The sequence below is a fragment of the Nuphar pumila genome, unplaced genomic scaffold (genome assembly GCF_984573655.1).
Source record: "Nuphar pumila unplaced genomic scaffold, dmNupPumi1.hap1.1 HAP1_SCAFFOLD_172, whole genome shotgun sequence".
Lineage (NCBI taxonomy): Eukaryota > Viridiplantae > Streptophyta > Magnoliopsida > Nymphaeales > Nymphaeaceae > Nuphar > Nuphar pumila.
In genome coordinates, this window is record NW_028323201.1 from 1 (window position 1) to 18969 (window position 18969).

General features: G+C 51.2%; 3 protein-coding genes across 3 annotated transcripts; all 3 read left to right on the top strand.

Moving 5' to 3' along the window:
* The first annotated feature begins 71 nt into the window (after nt 1-71).
* Nucleotides 72-3516, top strand: LOC149810914 (cilia- and flagella-associated protein 100-like). The gene is made up of 8 exons (XM_089994080.1): nt 72-269; nt 317-609; nt 666-750; nt 842-915; nt 1035-1581; nt 2015-2262; nt 2573-2753; nt 3292-3516. Exons 1-8 carry the CDS (start codon nt 72-74, stop codon nt 3514-3516), a joined length of 1851 nt encoding a protein of 616 aa, XP_089850206.1.
* A 2871-nt stretch (nt 3517-6387) lies between these two features.
* On the top strand, nt 6388-9576 carry LOC149810915 (alpha-amylase isozyme 2A-like). Its single transcript, XM_089994074.1, has 5 exons — nt 6388-6689; nt 7118-7340; nt 7866-8190; nt 8787-8997; nt 9417-9576. Exons 1-5 carry the CDS (start codon nt 6388-6390, stop codon nt 9574-9576), a joined length of 1221 nt encoding a protein of 406 aa, XP_089850200.1.
* A 4782-nt stretch (nt 9577-14358) lies between these two features.
* LOC149810916 (protein HIGH CHLOROPHYLL FLUORESCENCE PHENOTYPE 173, chloroplastic-like) lies at nt 14359-17322 on the top strand. Its single transcript, XM_089994075.1, has 4 exons — nt 14359-14847; nt 15525-15822; nt 16746-17016; nt 17157-17322. Exons 1-4 carry the CDS (start codon nt 14359-14361, stop codon nt 17320-17322), a joined length of 1224 nt encoding a protein of 407 aa, XP_089850201.1.
* The last annotated feature ends 1647 nt before the right edge of the window (nt 17323-18969 follow it).

Sequence of the window (18969 nt, forward strand, 5' to 3'; positions counted from 1 at the left end):
GGACGGAAAACTGACCGCGCCACCCACACTCTATCCAGTCACGGATGATAGCCCTGCGGTCGACACTCACGATGGCTCAGGGTGCGATCCGACGAGTTTATGGGTCCATGTCCCGTAAGTACAAAGTATTCACGGTGTTGGTCCTCATTGAACCGAACGGCATCACAATCGTGAAGCATGGCATACTTCGTCGTGGCATGTTCGCTCCACCCAATTCGCGAAAAGCTGCTTCTTTCCCCCGGGAGAGTTGCTTTTCTCGTTTGCTGCAAGTGTGCATGGCCTTCTGTTTCTAATTGGCTTTGCCACATGCACACAGAGAACTAGTAGAACAGGGTATGATGAGAGATTGTGTGCTTGTAGAGCAATGGACAATCCATTCAGGATACCTCACGACGAGGCCATTTTCAAGATGCGCGAGGAGGAGAAACGAGTACGCAGGGAGCATAACGAGTCGATGAAGACACGAAGTGTGCAGAGCAAGTCGACGTTTGCGTCGCGAATGGCTGCAACGGTGGGGGAAGGGAGCAAGTCTCGCCTTCCCCCACATCGACCCCCCTTGCCAAGTGACCAGGAGCAAACCTTGGCTGCTGCTGCAATGCCGGGAGACAGGTCAGCTTACATGTTCTGCTGAAGCTGACACATGTTCAATGCTGGCACTGCAATAGCAACAGCCACTGTGACGTAGGGGAGCCGTTGAGCTTCCACCTTGATCTCCTCAGCAATGCGATCCACCGATCGCCTGCAACGCAGGTCAGCCATCGTGTCCAGGACAGCTAAACTTCTGCCCAGCTAGCTTGCGTTGCGACATCTTACTTGGACTGACTTGAGCTGCACCGTACAGCCACATTATGCCTTGAGCGGCACATTGTGGATCCCGATCCCGTTCAAGCACCGAGCTAGCGAACGTTTGCCAAGGCATGCTTCCTGACAATAATAAAGCAGAACGGAACATGTGACACCACGGCATGCTAGTGTGCTGCAGCGCAGTGCGGAAGAAGACAAATTATAATCAGTTGTTGGCTTGGTGGTCGCAGGTGGCGGAGAGATCACGAACGCATGGCGGACTTCATCACGAAAAAACGAGAAATCTTCCTAGTGCAAATGTCGCTCGATACAAAGCGTGCGGAGATCCGCAAGCTGGAGGAGCATGTCCTGCAACGGGAGGACGCACTCAAGAAGTCAGAGCAGATGCTTGAGGACGACGCCGTCCAGTTCGACCAGTTTTTGAGGGAGAACGAAAACAAGGTCAATGACGCAATCAAACGCGCCGATACGGAGGCCAAACGCAGAGCCGAAAAGCAGATGGAGATAAAACGGTTGAATGCGAGCATTGCGGCTCGACGCTCTGAGCTGAACAAGTACGAGGAACAGCTGCAGGACTGCGAGCGGTTCAGGAAATTCCTTGACAACATCACACCGTCCACATACTTTCAGGCTCTTGCTAACCGGAAGGAGAAAAAGCGACAACTGTTCGATAATAAATGGCGGGACGAATGCTTGGCGGTGAAGCAACGAAAAGAGGACGCCAAGGTTGCCAAAGCACAGGCCGAGGATGACTATGCAAACGCGCGTACACAACAGGTACGCTCCATACAACCGGTGACAATGACTTTGGACTACTGAAGTGGTTTGTGCTGGTGTGTTTTCATAATTTTCATGGAAACTTCTGTGGTTGAGGGTCCCAGGTGGTGAGCATGGCCACAGTTGAGGCAGATGGTTGGCTTTGCTCAAGCTGGACAACCAAGCACAAGGGTCGTATATTGGCATGGCCGGCTCTCAACCCGCAGCGGCACAAACTCAGACATGACATGGAATCATGCAGCTTAGATGAAACTTGGACTTTAAATGTGTAAACTTCAAACGTTATATCCCATAGTATTCAAGATGAGTTGTTGAGCGGACGCGGCTCAAACTTATCACCAGTGCTGCACTGAAGCAGTTGTCCTGCACACCACTAACGCTCTATGGGCGGTGTCGGTAGTGGAGTTCAGTAAGACTTCTACGTGACATGCAGGAAGCCGAGAGCGCCGAAAAAGCGATTAAAGACACGACGCTGCACTTGAAAGCAGTGCTGAAAGAAAAGGAGCCTCCTGCTCCTGTCCATGACGATGAGGTGGACGCTGATGAGGAGGCAGCCATGCACTTTCAAGATCCTCAACAACTGCTGGATATACTCTCGGATCTGGAAGAGCAGAATCTGTTCCTCATTCAGAACGCTCAGGAGGTGGAAGAAGCATTGGACGCCTTGAAGAATGGTTTCAAGTGAGACACCTCCCGAGATCCTTCCCTTGCTGCATTGTCGAGTGGACGTGATGTGTTGAGATGATCACATGCACTGCTGCAATGCACTCATCTACGAGACGCATAATCATAGGCAAACGCCTCAATGGAGAGACAACAAGAAGGCATACAACGCATTACTAGTGGATCATTGTGAACATGACGGCATGGCACAACGGCGTTGGGGTAGTCCTGCCCTTTTTCTTACGTTTTGCGACGATGGAGAGCATCTCTAAGCTTGAGAAATTGTCGATGCACATCCAGTTTCATGGACGGGCACATCCATGTGCAGAAAACAACGGGAGAAAATGCAACATGAGGTGGAGTCCCTGCACACTCAGATACGCAACTTGGAGGGCTTGATTGATCAAGAGACACAGAAAGTTGCAATACTGCGAGAGAGGACGCAGCAGAACGACAGCAGCATGATGATGGGGCACCACGACGTGTCTCTGGACGCTCTCACCAGCAAGGTGCGGCCGCCATCGCACACACCGCTCGCCCTACGAGAATCCTTGTCCATGTGCTGCAACAGCAGCGGGCTGCGGCGTGTGGCATGTCCTTGCTAGGCAGCCCACGCGGAGATCGAGCGTTTTACAGGCGTCCCCAGTATCCTGCAGTGAATCGAAACGGCTTGAACTTGTTGTTCCCTCGATACTTATCTCGACGATGCAAGATATGTTGGGATAGTTGCTAACAGCGTGACTGTCGGCCGTTTTCGGTAGCCACAGAAGATGGTTGCGGAGGAGCGCTAGCATAAACAAAAAGGCCAACCCTGTGAGATGCTGTGGAGGCTACTCGCATGTGTGTTGCTGGTATCCGAGTAGGCCAAAGAAAGAGCCAGCAATGGCTGTCTGGCACGTTGTCAACAACGGCCTTCTATTACTTGCATGTTAGACTTTACTGTCCGTAAGAGATAGACAGCAGCGCACACATGCATCGTGGTATCTCAAAATGCCAGCACAACAGTCTGACTGTGTGTGCTTTGCAAATCTTGGCTATCTGCGGTAGGATAAGTGCCCAACGCCAAAATCACGGATGCAGGTTGTGGAGATGTACCGTTGCTGCGGCTTTGATTTCGACCCGAGTGCCAGCACGTTGCAGATGCTCACCAACATTGAGATGCGCATGGAGGAATACCTGAGGCAGGTCCGGCAGATTCCTGAAGAGTTCTGGGAGCAGCAAGAGAAGCAGCACGAGAAAGAGCGGCGGCAGGTGCACTCTCAGCCCTTGTAATGACTTTCTGTGGCTCGCATTGTTTTGCACAGCTGCTGCGTGCTCATTGGGTTGACATTCTGGCTGTCAAGTTATAATCTAAATGCTTGTCGTCAGAGGCTGTCCCTGTCAGTTGTCCCTTAAGACTTGGTGCCTCGCGCGAGTGAATATGAAGAGAAGGGCACTGGGTGCAACTGGGCGGCCTGTCCAAAACATGTTTGAGCAGAGGGGAAGACAGCACAAGTGGCTTGTGCAGGAAGCACGCGAAGAAAAGATACAGCTGCAGAAGCAAGAACACGAGCGGCGGGTGAAGAAAGCGTTGGAGCGCGCGGCTGCACCTGTTTACAGGAAGGTAGGCAAACCTGTCATGTTCCGCTCACAGCCGGTGCGCAAGGCGAAGATTGTCAAGGAGGATGGTCGGGACGAGGAGGAGATCGAGCTCGAGATGTTCCTGGCACGAGAGATTCTATAGACTGCCTATAGATTGTTCTTGGCATGTGGTCCCCAACTCAGATCCTGCGTGTAAGCGTAGGTATCCCGTTTGTACTTGCGAGGACAACGGAGAGGACAACGTTTTCGCCATGTTGATGTTGTTATCATGGTTTGGATCCTGTCAAACTAAGACACACGGACAAGCGTGAGACACAACAGCAGGCTGAGTTTGATGCACGGTGTCAAGATTCTGGATGTGCCTGCGCGTGCCTGTGCGTGCCCCAGTAAAAATACTCAACTGCATTGCATGCGCCTTCATGTATGTTCCGGTACTTCCGTAACAATATCAAACTTTGGCTGGTCACAATTAAACTGTTGGACTTGCCGTCAAGCACAGAGAAAGCGGGACCAATGTTTAATGACCAGGTCTATGATGGAAATACGCCCAAAGATGACAAGCTCCCAAGAAGTTCGCCCAAGTATTAGTGTTGTCGCAGTATACTTGATTTCTGTACAGCCACTGTGCGTCCGTGCCAAAGGCGTTTTTTTTATACAAACGACAAGAGATGCACAGTTTTAAACCAGTGAATGACATTTCACGGTATTCAAGCGTATGAAAGTACACTGTAACGACGGCGCTTAGTACGCTTAGAACGCCCAGGCGGGGGTTTGCAGAGCCTGGACGGCGACATTATAACACTAGACGGTACACTTGGAATTCGACACCCCTGGACGGCACTCCGCATCACAATTCGTTCGAACACCCACCTCACGATAGCCATCAAGCCCATGAATGCCATGACGGCACGTACGGCCACAGTATCACGAAGTCGTGTAGGAAGTATCAGTTGCAGTCGACGCAATAAGAACGGAAGTAGGGATTGATGCAACAACACTGCATGCAAGGACTACGCGTGGCGTGTGACGGGGAAATTGCTTCCGTAACAGCCCCGTCTCAGTGTGCCTACGAGGGGTGTCGGAAGGATTGGGCTATCGATGTAAACATAGGTTATCACGGGAATCGCGTGAGCCTCAACTGGGCCTGCGGTCAATCAAACTCCTACAGCATGTACCGCCACACAACCGGAAAGTCACCCTATTTTTTCGTTAATCCTTGTGCCATCATTGGTGTCTAAGACAAGACATTACTACATCATGTCAGGGTTGGGAGGTGGTTTCTGACTATAGGGTTCTTGAGCCTAGCATTACGGGGCCCGCGCTTGACGTCTCTGTACATGACATTTGCATGAATAGTATGCAATTAGAGGGGTCAATTAAACGTGTCGACTGAGCTTCATAACTTGGAGCGGGAAGAGTGAGTAATGTCTGTACGTGCATGTTAGTGAGTGCGTGTTCGCCGCTAAACGATGCTTCGTGTGCGTAGCTTGTCCCCATGTGCTGTCCACACAGCACCTTGTCGTTCTTCTCTGCCACGAAACGTTACAAGTGGCCCTCCATTTGGCACATGTAAGACTTCTCGTCACGCAGCGCGTCGACCGTCAACGCAGTATTGGAGAGTACATGCTGGTGGTATAGGAGGCTGGATTGAAAATATAATGGCTTCTTTCGACTCGGGGGACAGGGCAGAGGATATGCCCAGCGAGGAAGACCCGGTCCATTACACCCCTGCAGATATTGAGAACGGCATCATGCTACAGGGTACGCGCCACGGAAGCATGAAATTTCTGCAAATATATGTTTTGGTGGAGTTGTGGCGTGGTATCGGCCTCTGAATGGTGCGACAGAGCTAGTTGTGGCAGACACTCGTGTTATGACTCGAAGCCAACACAGTGCGAGTATCCATGTCCTTGCATCGGACATCTCGACAGCCAATGTCACTGGTACACAGCTACAAGGTCACTTCTGGACACTACTGAATGGAAGACTCGAGTATCTATGTCACAAGCAAGCACAAACAAACCGAAGTGCGCGAACCTGAAAGCAACAGCCCCCCCTGCAGATTCTGTGCATTGCAAAGTATTGCAAAGTGCTTATGTTGATCCATGGATGGGGTATTGTTCTTGGTGCTCGGAAAGCACTGCAGCCTCTGCATGTACCAATATGCAACATTGAATGGTCATGATAGTTACGGGTGACTGTGTGCCTAGAAACAATGTTGAATGTTAGTATCTCAGATCAAACTGCACGTGCTCCTTCTGTAAGCGGTGAGAAGAATGGTGAGAGAACCGGTGGGTGGAAAGCAACAAACTACCATGCAAGGCGCTTGTGTTGTCCAAACGAAAGAGGTCCCTGACAATGTGCTTTGCATTTTAGCAACAAATGGTAGAGCTATAACTTGCTTTCCAATGCTGCATGCACAATCGCTTGAATACTTCTTCATTCATGGTGTTGACTCGACGATGCCTGCCTTGCTAAGCTCCTCTGCGCAATGCAGCTTTTGGATGGTCGAGTTGCAAGAAAGGAGGGTGGTACAACACTGTCAAACGCAAAGTGCCCGAGATGGACAAGCTAGGTGTCACATTTGTTTGGCTGCCACCGCCCAGCCAGTCAGTGTCAGCCGAGGGTTACATGCCGGGGCAGCTGTACGACCTCAACACTCCCTACGGGACGGACGCTGAGTTACGGGGACTGTTGACGCAAATGCGGAAGGCCGGCATGTACCCGCTCGCTGACATCGTCATCAACCACCGATGCGCTGACATCCAAGACTCAAATGGCGTGTGGAACACCTTCTCGTGCGCTCCTCCATCCATTGCAGCACTTCCTGCTGTGCTCTACCGTGTTGATATGTTCTGGCATCTGTGCATCCAGGTGTAACGATTTGGCATCCTCTGTCGTGGATGTTGTGGAATCTCCACACTGAGCTTGCTGCAGACAGACCATTTTTAATGGCTGCTTGGGCTCAACCAAACCAAGTTTTCAATCATGTTCTTGGAAAGACTAAGTTCCCCTTAAGCACCGCGGGCAGTTTCTCAAGCGTTGTCATTGTTGCTGTCATCTACATCCATACACCGTGTGCAATCATCAATTATGTCAACCAGCAATCATATCAACCAGCGATTCCCAAGTAGTTCTTCGAGTTGCCAATGTGGATTTCCCATGTGGATGTGGTAGTGTTGTTACAAGAAACATACATCATCAGCAATCATGTGCAACCAGCAATTATATTAGCCAGCAAGAAGTAATTGCCCTACACAGTCCTTTGAGAGCATGGGCGTGTATGGTGCAGTGACAAAATCAAGCACCCAGGGAAGAGTATTGCATGGGGCAAGTGGGCGATCGTTGGCGGTGACGGCTATGGCGGAACTGGCGGCAGTGACTCTGGAGCGGACTTTGGCCCAGCTCCTGACCTCGACCACAACAATAAAGAGGTTCATGAAAGCCTGCGGGACTGGCTTGTGTGGTTGAACAAAGACGTCGGGTTCTATGGGTGGCGTCTGGACTACGTCAAGGTGAGTTTGCTGGTCATCGTCGGCGCTTCGAGTGGTGATAGGATCGGTTGCGCTCGAATTCTTTCGAGCATTGCTCGACGGCTAGCCGACGTCGCGCAGAGATCATGTGTGTCGGCGGGCAAAGCATGGCAGCATTCTGATTCTCATCCTGCCACTTGCTCATATTCGGTCCGTCTGCCTACCTCATGTACCGTCCACCTGCGACGTTGCTGTGAGCATGCACGCGTATTGTAAGTTTCAGTCCACAAGGTGCCTGCCGATGTGATGCCATGGCGATGTGTCGTTGAACGGATTAAGGTACTCTTTGGTTGCCACATGTGGCAGGCATGTGTCATGTCGAGCAGGATCTCTTAGACACATGTGTTTGTTGGTTATGCTGCGACCCCAGCCCAGTCCTCCCCCATGTGACTGCAGCATGCTGTCTCAGTGCTGCTCATAATGCTGAGTGCGGAGAAGTCCCTTCCAGCAGCTATGCTTATGCAGCAGATCTGCATGAGCACTACTCGGAACTACCATGTCATGTAGGGGTACTCTGCCAAGTGGGTCAAGTACTACATCGAAAATAGCGTTGGTGCTGAAACGCTCAACGTCGGTGAGTATTGGAGCGATATGGCCTGGGGCGCCGATGGGTTGGACTTTCATCAAGATGCAGCACGCCAGGTTTTGTGCGATTACATCGACGCTTGCGGTGGGGAGCTGTCCATGTTTGACTTCCCCACGAAGGGCATTCTGCAAGAGGCCGTCAAACACACACAGTACCACAGGTTGCGTGACTCAGCCGGCAAGCCCCCTGGACTGCTGGGGTGGTGGGCTGCCAGGTCAGTCACATTTGTTGACAACCACGACACAGGTGTGGATGGCGCCTTTCTGTAGGACCACAGCTGCATCAAAGGTATCATGGCATCTGTTGCCCTTATCCGTGTGCATTTGCAGCCGCGCCTTGTGCCTTGCAAGTGGCGGATTACCTTGTCAGGTTTGGGTTAGGGACGGTCGCTTGGCAGTTGTGCACTATTTGCGCAACGTGATGATGGGAATGAGCCCTGTGTCTGTGTACTTGACTTGCGGGCAGGTGATGTATGCCATGTTCTTGGATGTCTGCATATTGAGACATATTTCGCTCGTAGGCTCTGACATCATTCGCGACACAGCATACCTCACCCGGCATACCTGGCATAACAGCCGCGATGTTGGATGATGGTGCGTCTTCTCACAACAAGCAGCATCTACATGGACTTTGGCAGCTTCAAATGCAACCTGGGTTTCAACGGTACCACTACCATCACCCGAGGCAAGCGCAATTGGACCAGACTGGATCGATGCAGCCAGACTCCCTCTTCTAGCCTGCAAGAGTGAAGGTCAGCCACAGCTGACCAAAGCCACGTAATCAAAATTTATGGAGCACATTGTAATGGTCAGAATGTGAGTCATCAAGTTGTTTGCTTGCAGGAAGTACACAGAACCATTGGCCGTTCCCCAAGGACAAAATCATGACAGGATATGCGTACATCCTGACTCATCCAGGATTGCCCTGCTTGCAATGGGAGCATGTCTTCGACAACGGCTACTACAAACCAATCCTTGAGCTGGTGCACTTGAGACGCAGAAACAGCATCACCACAAAGAGCAAGGTAGTGATCGAGTGCGCGGAGAGTGACATGTGCGTTCTCTGGCCTGCCATTTACTGACTTCTAATGCTTTGCCGCACCTCGGGTGTGCTGCATGCCAAGACTGCTTGGCAGTTAAGCTCCATGGTGTCCTACTTCTCCTGAGCACCAGTTGTTGCAGTGGTCCAGTCGTGCACTGGCGACTGGGCAATCCACCTGTCCTAGATGACTTGTGACTCCACCATGTTCAAATGGGCGGTGTGGGCCCATACATGTAGGCTCTAAGAATGGCACGTGCTGAAGTAGGCATGAGAGTTGATGGGTTGCGTCGACCAGATTTCCCATGCATGCTGTCACGTGCGAACTCTGCACAAACCGCTTTGTTGCAGTTCGGTCGCGTGCACAGCTTGAATGCATGCGAAGCGTCATCCGTGGCGAGGACTTGATGCATGTCTGGGTGGGAGATGTGCAGGTATGTTGCGCGCATCGACCAGACTGTCATCGTCAAGCTGGGGCCACGCTTTGACATGGGGGACCACCTGCCAAAGAAGGGCGAAGGATGGAAATTGGCAGCCTCGGGCACCAGCTTTGCCATCTGGGACAAGCATGGGAAGATGGATGCCGAAACCTGATAGTTCTTATCGCGCATCTTGAACAAGCACGCAATGATTTGATCTGCTTGCGCCCAGTGAGCATGCAGACAGGATGATTGCGCTTACACAGCCTCATCAGTTTTTCTTTCACACAGTTGGCCTAATCCATACGAGCGTGTTCAGCGATACGCTCCAGCACACGCAGAGAGCACTTCTCAATACAACTTGCAGCATACAGGTTTTTCCCTACGCATTTGTGCGTTGTTTGCCTGGATCTGTTTTCACAGTGCATAATGAGTATATTTTGTTTCTTGCGGCAACCTAACACTTTTCTTCAATGCAAAAGATGGCATCTGTTATCATCTGGTATCTAGTTCTGTAGATACCCTTTTCTAGTTGCCAAATGCTCGCCAAGGGTCCTGGGCGCATAACTATCACGTGGCTGTCAAATGGCTGGTCAAGGAGTAGCTGAGCTCATGACAGACTGATGTGTCAGGACATCCTTTTTTCTTAGCATCGAGTAAACACATAGAATCACGAAACGGATGGTGGCTTGGATGGTGAGCAAGCGGGCATATGTTACATGATATGTGTGTTACAACGAAGCGGGAAAGCAAAGCAGAAATAAACTGCAGACAAGAACGACTCAATTCAAGAACACACAGGAAAACAAAGAAAGAAAGCAAATGTACATTACACTGGGCAGGCTGTTCCATGTCACAGACGCAGCAGCGCTGCTCACTTGCATGCCGTCGATTCTCAGGACTGGCATTACGAGCATCAAAGAGGACCTAAGCTTCGATGTTACCTTATGGCTCCAACGGCGTCACAGACGTAACATGAAGGGATTACGTGCGTGAAAGCCAAACAGGTGGTAGCAGCTGCTGAGTCCCGAAGAACAAGCTGCTGACCTCATTGCACACCAGTAAAGTGCACACGACAGTGCAAGTCACAAATCGCATGTGCACTGTGCCAGCCGGCCTCGCCATAAAGTCAACCATGTATCAGGAGGGCATGACAAAATGTTACGAAAATACATGTGCAAGGCAACTGAAAAGTGTGTACAGCCACCCACGCTATGGCCAAGCAACAGCGGATTCCAATGCGGGTTCATGCACGCTTCCAAACAACCGAGAATGATCCCAGTCAATTTCGCTTTGAACGGTCTGCACGGACCTGCATGGTGGCAGTCAGGACGCTCTGATTGGCCATGGCACGGGTAACCTTGCGCACGATTGCAGGTGCATCAGCGCCCCTCCTAGATACCACAGCAGGGACCTGAGCAACTGCTGGCACAGCAACCTGTTTGGCACCAGTGTCGCGGTTGTTGCGGCTTCGTTTGGTATTGCTGATGGGCAGAGGGGGTGGGCCATCGCACTGAGGATTCAGGGCATGCAGGTCTGTGGCGGCACGCTTGAGGGTCAGAGTGGGTGGCACTTCTGTGGTTGCCGCGTCCTCACTCAGGACAGGTGGCACCTCAATTGTGAGGTTCTCAAAAGCAGCGTTGACAGAATCGGCCCAAGACCGAGGGTACCCACCAGGTACCTGCACCAAGACACGCTAGTGTTGAGCAGCGTGTACTGGTGTGATCGTGTCATTGCCTGTGAAAGTCTCATTTGCTCATTTGCATTCCATCTTGATTCTTTGCGGGTACGCATGGCACATGATAGTTGAAGCCATGTAACGTTTCAACAAGCTCTTAGTCACAGCACTTAACTCTCAACTCATGTCCATGACTATCCTGCTCTCTGTGCATTGAGTCAACCGGGCCATAAGGATGGCAGGGACTGCTCACCATTTTCACGAAATTCGACTACCCAGCCACACTTAAATATCCTGTCAACATCAGCTCGATTGACGCCCAGCCCTATGAACTCGTGCAACTGTTGCCTCCATGCACGTCAGAATTTGTAGTAACAGGAAACACGCCTTCACATCACCTGCAAGCACCCTCTCTATTGTTGGCTTGTCGACCTTGTTTAGGACGATGTAGTGAGCAACCGACGTGTAGCCCTCTGCAAGAACCACACGGTACATGGTCCCAGTGGGCGCCCAGCCACGGCGGTTGCGGTGGATGGAGCAGTTGCAGATGTCGCGGCAGGTTGGGCAAGTCCAGTTCTCATTCTCATTCGCCTCGTCCATATGCTCACCGTAACGCATCCAACGGCAGTCACCGCAGAACTGTCCGTGCAGCGACTGGCAGGAGGAGCAGTTGGTCCGCTTGCCCACTGTCTTTTGTCGGTACTGGTGGCACGTAATTCCGTTGACAGGGTCATACACCTGCTCGTCAATTCCTTGTCAGCATGTTGATGATCATGGTGTTCATGGACGACATGGGACGGCGTCATCCTACTGGTGGCATTCACGCCATCGCCTTCGGCCGTTCGGGAGTAATGCGTGGAGAATGCTTTCAGCGAATACAGCACCCATAGGTCAGAGCAAGCGCAAACGACAAGCTGATGCGGTTCGTACATGTCACCTTGAGGCGCACTGCGGACGCACAAATCTCAAGTGTGCAAGCGCTGAGCCTACCAAGAAACTCTACTTGCGATACACCTGCAACGCCTGCCGGCCGCACGTACATGCTTGCACACGGGTTGACGCACTCTCTTTCCAGTTGCGGAGTCGAAGCCATTTTCAAAAAGTTTCCACTCGGTCTGCGACGAGCCAAGGGCTTTCACGTGGGCGGTATACACTTCCGGTCGACAGCCTTCCTCCGCAAATCGTCCAGCAAGTGGGGCCGTTTTGGGTCCGTCTTCGCGCCTGGCAACTTTTTCAGTAACAGCCCTGTTCTCGTTGTATGTGATGGCTTCCTGACCAGCAATCCTGCCGGGAGCACGTCTGGGCACTGCATAACAAGTTGGGCAAACTCAATAAGACGAGCACGAGCTGGTTGCAATATGAGAATGAAAATTCTCAATCTCGCGTGCGCTGAATGAGGGCCACTGCTCGAGGCGTGTTGCGATGATTGCAGGTAACCCTGAAGTTCGAAATCCTTTTGAAACTACCGTGCACATGACACGAAGAAGTGGGCAGGGGTAGAAATTTTTGACACTGAGCTGCGCATGAATCGTAAAATGGACGTCAAAGTGATGTCAAGCAGAGAGGGCTGGGTTTTACATGGATGATGTTTGGGAGCAGTAGTGCTCTTTGCTTGCGGTGGATCGTCCAACCTGCGTAATGCAGGTTCAATGTTCTGGTGCTCGTTTGGACTCACCTATGTCCTCGATGGACAACTAGATTATGACATCCTTCAGCAGAACCCTGACGTGCGCAACTGCTCAAAGCACAGTATACTCTGCATCCATACATGACCGCTCGACAGAAAAGTGAGCTTTGAACCAAGTACGCGTTGGCTAGCACTTTAAGGCCCCTACCTGTGTTGCCTTCCCTACGAGGCAGTCTGGATGTTGGCCTCTTCTGAACATGCCGCTTTGCTGATTGCTCCAAGCTCATCGCTTCTTGAAGGTCCCGAACAGCCTGTGCACACCTCACATATGGAAATATGGAACAATCTATCAAATTTCAGCACTAGCTGGTAGCAAATGCGCTGAGACGTCTGATATCGCGAGAGCGCTAGGGTGGCACAGGGTGCTCTGCCTGCACATTTAAGCGCCCCAGCCCCGAGTTCACAGAGCTTGCAACATCAGACAAATCATTTTTATCATCTTAGACCTACAATAATTTTTTTGAACGTCTGCCGCAAGCACAACTGCTACAACAACATCCGTCCAGCCTCAGGTGTAGCCTGTGTAATGCCAGTGTAACACTTGCAGAAGGTATATAACCGGTTACATACCTTCTGCACATTTAATTGGCCCATGCTTTTCTCAATGAGCATGATACGTTCTGCTCGAGCCGGTTCATAGGGAGTGAGGCCAGCATTGACACCCGTCACAGGTTTGCTTGCTTTTGAAAAAAATCATCATGGCCCTCAATGGCTGCCCTGGATGCCGAAGGTGTTTACAAGGTCACGCGGCTTGTCACGTGTGACCATGTCATCGAGACCACACAACAGCTGAAAAGTGACAACAAGGAGTGTCTGCGTGTCCAGAGAAAGCTGTCGGGTGGATAAATAGCGCGCCGACTGCAATTTATCATGCACTTAAGCAAGCGCTCCTGTCCAAGCTGCCAAGTCGTGTAGTGCCTGCAACATGGATAAGCGCCTCCGCCCGTGTGCGCATAAATTTGGCACAACATAAGTGCTGCGTTGAATGAGTGAAGGTGAAGTGGGGGAATGATTAAGGTGTCGTGGTCGGTGGGGTGGGCAAGATGGCTCCTAAACGTGGGCCAAACGCGCCCCGCCACGCAGCCGTCGAGTGGTTGCACGGTTGCGGAAGTAGAGGGTTGCGTGAGTTTCGTTGAGATAGCGAATTTACACGTAGAAACTCAAGAAGGTACACAAAATTTATTTGCAATATGTTGCGGATGATTGACCAATAGTAAAAACACTGTTTGGGCAAGTGAAGCCATGCAACTGGATAGTGACACTTACGTCGTGGTAGGTTGAACACATGAGGTGGAGGTTGCGCACGTGTTGAGGCAGCTTGCATCCGCCTGCAGTGCAGGCGGCATGCGTCTAATTCCCGAAGGAAAGCGCGCGAGTTCAGTCAATCCATCCAGTCCAATTCATGCGTGCCTTCATCATGTTTGCAGGAAGCTATATGTGGCGTGAAGATGGGGTAGAAGGTCATTCTCAGGGGTTCGCTGGATTCAACTCGAGAATGGCTTACGCCTGCAAATGCAAGTGGTTGTGAGCCCCCGTTAAATACCGTTCAGCTTGCATGCTCTTTACTTAGGTGTAGCTCGTGCACTGTAGCAATGGTTCGTTCTGTGTTGAGAGGTCAGTTATTTAATGTTCCGTTAGCACGGTGTCCAAACAACACGCGCCAATGCATCGCAGCGGCGAATCGGCCGACTAAAGGCGAAGCTGTTGAAGAGGCAGTAACATTGAATCCTGTGGAGCTGGGAAGGAGGTCGCGACAAGCTCTTGACGAGGTTTGGGCCCAAGTGACTCGTTTGTCGAGCCCAACATCGTCTTTCTCGCTTGACCCAGTGTCCGATGGCATGCTGGATGACACATTCCAGACACCCCAAGCACCATTCACGAACGTTATGGTTGTTGGAGGAACAGGTCGAATTGGGAGGATCTTAGTTCGAAAACTTCTACTTCGGGGATACTCGGTGAAAGTGTTTGTCCGAGACTCAGATGGCACAGCGAGGGAGAAGCTCCCGGACGCTGTGGAGCTTTGTGTAGGTGATGTCGGTAATCTTGCCGATTGTATAAAGGCGATTGAAGGGGTGGACAAGGTATGTCCAGAACGATGATCTCGACTGACTGCATATAGCGGTACTATTGCACGTACACAAGCGCACCAAGCATGGCGCATCGGCGTTAGCTCAGTTTTGGACTCGTTTCATAGATGCAGATGTAGCGAAGCCGATGGTAAAGAGGTGGTGTAACATTATCGGTACATCTCAAGGTGTCCTGAAGGTGGCGAGACGCCACCTTCAGGACACCTTGACGAGACGCCTTTGGCGAATGGGGTTCATGTATTTCACTACAAAAAAATCCATCAGAAACCATGGCTTGCAAAGAACCGGACGCTGCCGCTTATGTCCAAAACTTTCTATTGTTGAGCACTCAGGTCCGCTTTCCCACCTAGCGTGTCCTGGTGCCTGCCGGGCCGAGCAGGGCCCGACCAGAGCTGTACGGGGGTTGAGTTGTTACATGTCAGCTGAACACGCACCACCTAATCCTGCTTATGCTTTGGACAAACGTGAATTCTCGCGCACAAGTAGCGCAATTACCTTACCTTGCTCAGCATTGCGTAAGGTAATTGCGCTACTCGTAGAAGCATTGCGTGCTTCTTGCTTAGAGTGATTTTGTTAAATTTGCAGTTGCGTTGTGCCCGATCGGTGTCTCGATATACAAAGGACTCGAAAGCTCTTGAGTATGATCTTGTCAAGGCCGAGAACGCATGCAGGTCATCTACTGCGCATCGTCCAAGATCACCATGGCGGCAGACATGCAACGGGTGGACCAGGAGGGTGTGGGCTACATGGCGCAAGCATTTATGAATGCAAAGCATAATGCGGCGAAGAAGGCGGGGAATCCGTCACGATACTTGAAGAAGATGGTTGCAGACTTCAAACACCCGGACGTGCAGGAGGCTTGGGACATGCTTCAGCTTGGGCCACTCGACGACAAGGGCAAGGCTTATAAGGGCCAGGACTTCGGGAACGTCGTGATCTCAGAGGATGAAACGCGCCTGGAATTTTCGGGTGTGTCCTCAGGATGCACGCCATGCTTTGTATGTTGTTTTCGTGCACGATTGCTACAGCAAACGACATGTCGGCTAACAATGCCATTTTGAGAGTGCACCGTGTTGAAAGACGTAGGAGGTGACTGCGATTTATTTGCCGCCACAGCATTCGCACACTGCTCCCCTGCAAGCCTTCTCGTGCCCAAAGTTGCATGATGGACTTGTGACAATCCTTCTTGTGTGTGTGGATGGTGCTGGATTGGTAGATGAATCAGCTTGCAGTCTGCTGGTCCAGTAGTACGTGTCGCTGACCACTGTGCACGCTTCACTGTCACAATTTTCAACTCCCTGCGGTGTTAAAACATGTGACGATTTCTCAACATCGTCACATTTTTCAACATGGGCATGGCAGCAGGCATGATGAGCACTACCTACAGGCATGCCTAGCAGCACATTTAGTTCGTGCCGAATGCATGTATGAGCCGAGTTGTGGGCCATGTTGCGACTTAAGTAAGTGGCATTGCGCATGGCATTGGTCACCGGTATGTCAGATGAATGCCTTTGGACAGCAAAAGCTGCCGCCGGAGCGGCTACGGTTTAGGAAAGCAAGTCACTGCACACTTGTGCTATTGCACGTGTAGCAATTTCGGCAACCATTGTGACAAGGGATTGTCGCAAGTTAGGGTATCTCGCATGTATGAGGCAGCAGATGATCCGTCAGGCTCAATGTTTCGAATTAGCTGTGATAAGACTGGCATGCGGGCTGCTGACATCAGCGCTTGCCAGACCGTGTGATTTGCGGGCCCAGATGCCCAAAAATGCATGAAGTTTCGGGATACAAATGGGGTTGGAACCCAATCTTGCGAAGCACTGGCTGCCGTGCTTAAGTGCGCCATCGCGTGAGGTGGGGCACACTCAATAGAGAGGGAGTCTGCCGTTCAGGAAACATTTATTCACGCAATGGGATTGCGGAATGGGGAGGGCCTCTGGCTCTGGGAGAGCTCTCGAACAGCGAGGGCATCATCACGCAGCTGTTGGCAGATGGCAAGCCGTACTACATGATTTTGGCTGATGAGGCCGGTCACTCTTACTCGGCGCGTTTCAACACTCGGCAAGGCTACAACAATGTCCGCCTACCGTTCAACACTTTTCGTGCTATGAACTCCAACTGCCCCCCGCTAGACCCCTCCCAAATCGCCGTGCTTAAATTCAGGTTCGTTCTTTGCTTCTTCCATTGGCGTGGTGTGGAATGACCGCTCAGCAGATTTTCGTCCTGACGGTGATGGGACTTCTCCGCCTGTCATGTTGTTGGGTAGATACAGCACGGTCATCATGAGATTTTCCTGGGTACAGGTGCTACAATGGCTTGTTGTCTGCAATGCGCAGGGTCACCGGACTTGCCAGCGCAGTCAGCTTCAACTCCACGCACATCCCTGTACACTTGGATATATACTTGTGGCTGGCGATATCCATGTCCATTGCATTTGTGCGCTACAATGAAAAACGCGCAAGGCAATGAAAAGGGAGTTGTTGTTGTAGGTTCGACAAGTCGCAGGTTCCTGAAAGCAAGAACATGACTGAGGTGGCCATCGAGGACGAGCGCAAGTACAGGAACGCATTCTCCATGGAGCTCAGATGGATCAAGAGCTTGCCTGTGGCGGATGAGCCGACGTTTGTGCTCGTGTCATGCGTCGGCCGTGGGGAGACTACGGCGGATAAGCAGAAAAAGCCGCTGGATTCGCGCAAAATCATGGCAAAGCGCAAGGGCGAGCAGGTCCTGCGCAACTGTGGCCTGCCCTACACGATTGTGCGGCCCGGCCCGCTTCAGGAGGAGCCTGGGGGTTACAAGGCGATGGTGTTTGACCAGGGCAACCGCATCACGCAGGGTATCGGCTGTGCAGACGTTGCAGACGTCTGCCTGCGAGCTCTCCACGATGCTGTGGCCGTCAACAAGACCTTTGAGGTGCGCCCCTCTCTGATCTCCGTAGCTGCACCTTGTAGCACATGCATGGTGAGGCGAAGCCTCTTGTTCTCCGGTCTCATGCGTATCTTATGTCGACGGGAGCTTGCTGAGATGATCACTCTGGTACTTTGTGAGATAGAGCTTCTTTCCGGAGTTTTTGTGGTCTACATGAATGCCATTTCAGGGTTATGTTGCAGGCTGGAACTTGTTTCAACATTTCAATGAAATCAGTCCTGCTTCAAAATATCCTTCATTTCCAATTTACATTCAAGGACAGCTTTGAGCCACCAGTGTGTGTTTTTGTGATGTCAGCTCATGTAATGTGGCCGCATGCAGGTCTGCTACGAGTACGCGCCTGCAGAGGGCCTTCAGATGTTTGAGCTTGTAGCCCATTTGCCTGACAAGTCGAACAACTACCTTTCGCCGGCGTTGGAAGTCCTTGAGAAGAACACCTGAGCGCACCTGAGTGAGGAGTTGTCCGGCAGACATGTCGATGCCTCCCGTTTTTGCGAGTAGAATTGAGGGCTGAGGGCTGGTTGAGGGCTGCAGTAGACCAAGAGGACAATGTTTGTAAACTGTGTAGCGACGTTTTATTATAGCCAACTCATGATTTATTGTTCTTGAGAGAGAAGATCGAAGTGAAATAGGAATGTATGTAAATGTTGATTTTGGTACTGAAAAGTTGGGTCTATGTACATTTCTATGTTATCATGAGTCACCTGTACAAACATGTTGCTGCCAAAACGTGTGTTACCATCTTCGCAGTTACCACCGTATCCTTTGTTGGTTGGGAAGTCTATCAGTTGAGGTGTACGCTGGGGAGTAGTGTATCATACAATATTTGGCGCTCCATTGGTCACGTTACGCTGGGCATGTTCAGGGTACCTACCAGGCTATATTCAATGATCAGTCGATTGGCTGGAGCGTGACAGTTGGTATTCTGAATAAGTCCGCATACTACATATATTAATTCTAATTCAATACATCTGAAGGTACCTCGAATTTATCAAACCTTGCGTTTCCCACTTCGTGTGGATGACGTAGTATCATACTATGAAATAATCATCATGTACGCACAAATGCTGCACCGCATTACATTGGCAATAGCTGTACTGAAAGCGGCATCATGAATGTGGTGAACTGCTCCAATGTGCACTCGAGGATTGAAAAGCAGCAACTTGCCTGAGGTATAATTGTCCAACA

What these genes read in the sequence shown, in the direction of transcription:
- LOC149810914 (XM_089994080.1), top strand. Translation starts at nt 72, where the DNA reads ATGGCTCAGGGTGCGATCCGACGAGTTTATGGGTCCATGTCCCGTAAG. An exon ending in GCTGCAATGCCGGGAGACAG is followed by an intron (nt 610 to 665) that starts GTCAGCTTACAT and finishes GCACTGCAATAG; the next exon opens with CAACAGCCACTGTGACGTAG. An exon ending in CAAACGCGCGTACACAACAG is followed by an intron (nt 1,582 to 2,014) that starts GTACGCTCCATA and finishes CGTGACATGCAG; the next exon opens with GAAGCCGAGAGCGCCGAAAA.
- LOC149810915 (XM_089994074.1), top strand. Translation starts at nt 6,388, where the DNA reads ATGGACAAGCTAGGTGTCACATTTGTTTGGCTGCCACCGCCCAGCCAG. An exon ending in GTTGATATGTTCTGGCATCT is followed by an intron (nt 6,690 to 7,117) that starts GTGCATCCAGGT and finishes TGTATGGTGCAG; the next exon opens with TGACAAAATCAAGCACCCAG. An exon ending in TGTTGACAACCACGACACAG is followed by an intron (nt 8,191 to 8,786) that starts GTGTGGATGGCG and finishes GTTTGCTTGCAG; the next exon opens with GAAGTACACAGAACCATTGG.
- LOC149810916 (XM_089994075.1), top strand. Translation starts at nt 14,359, where the DNA reads ATGGTTCGTTCTGTGTTGAGAGGTCAGTTATTTAATGTTCCGTTAGCA. An exon ending in CGATTGAAGGGGTGGACAAG is followed by an intron (nt 14,848 to 15,524) that starts GTATGTCCAGAA and finishes GAACGCATGCAG; the next exon opens with GTCATCTACTGCGCATCGTC. An exon ending in ATCGCCGTGCTTAAATTCAG is followed by an intron (nt 17,017 to 17,156) that starts GTTCGTTCTTTG and finishes TCCTGGGTACAG; the next exon opens with GTGCTACAATGGCTTGTTGT.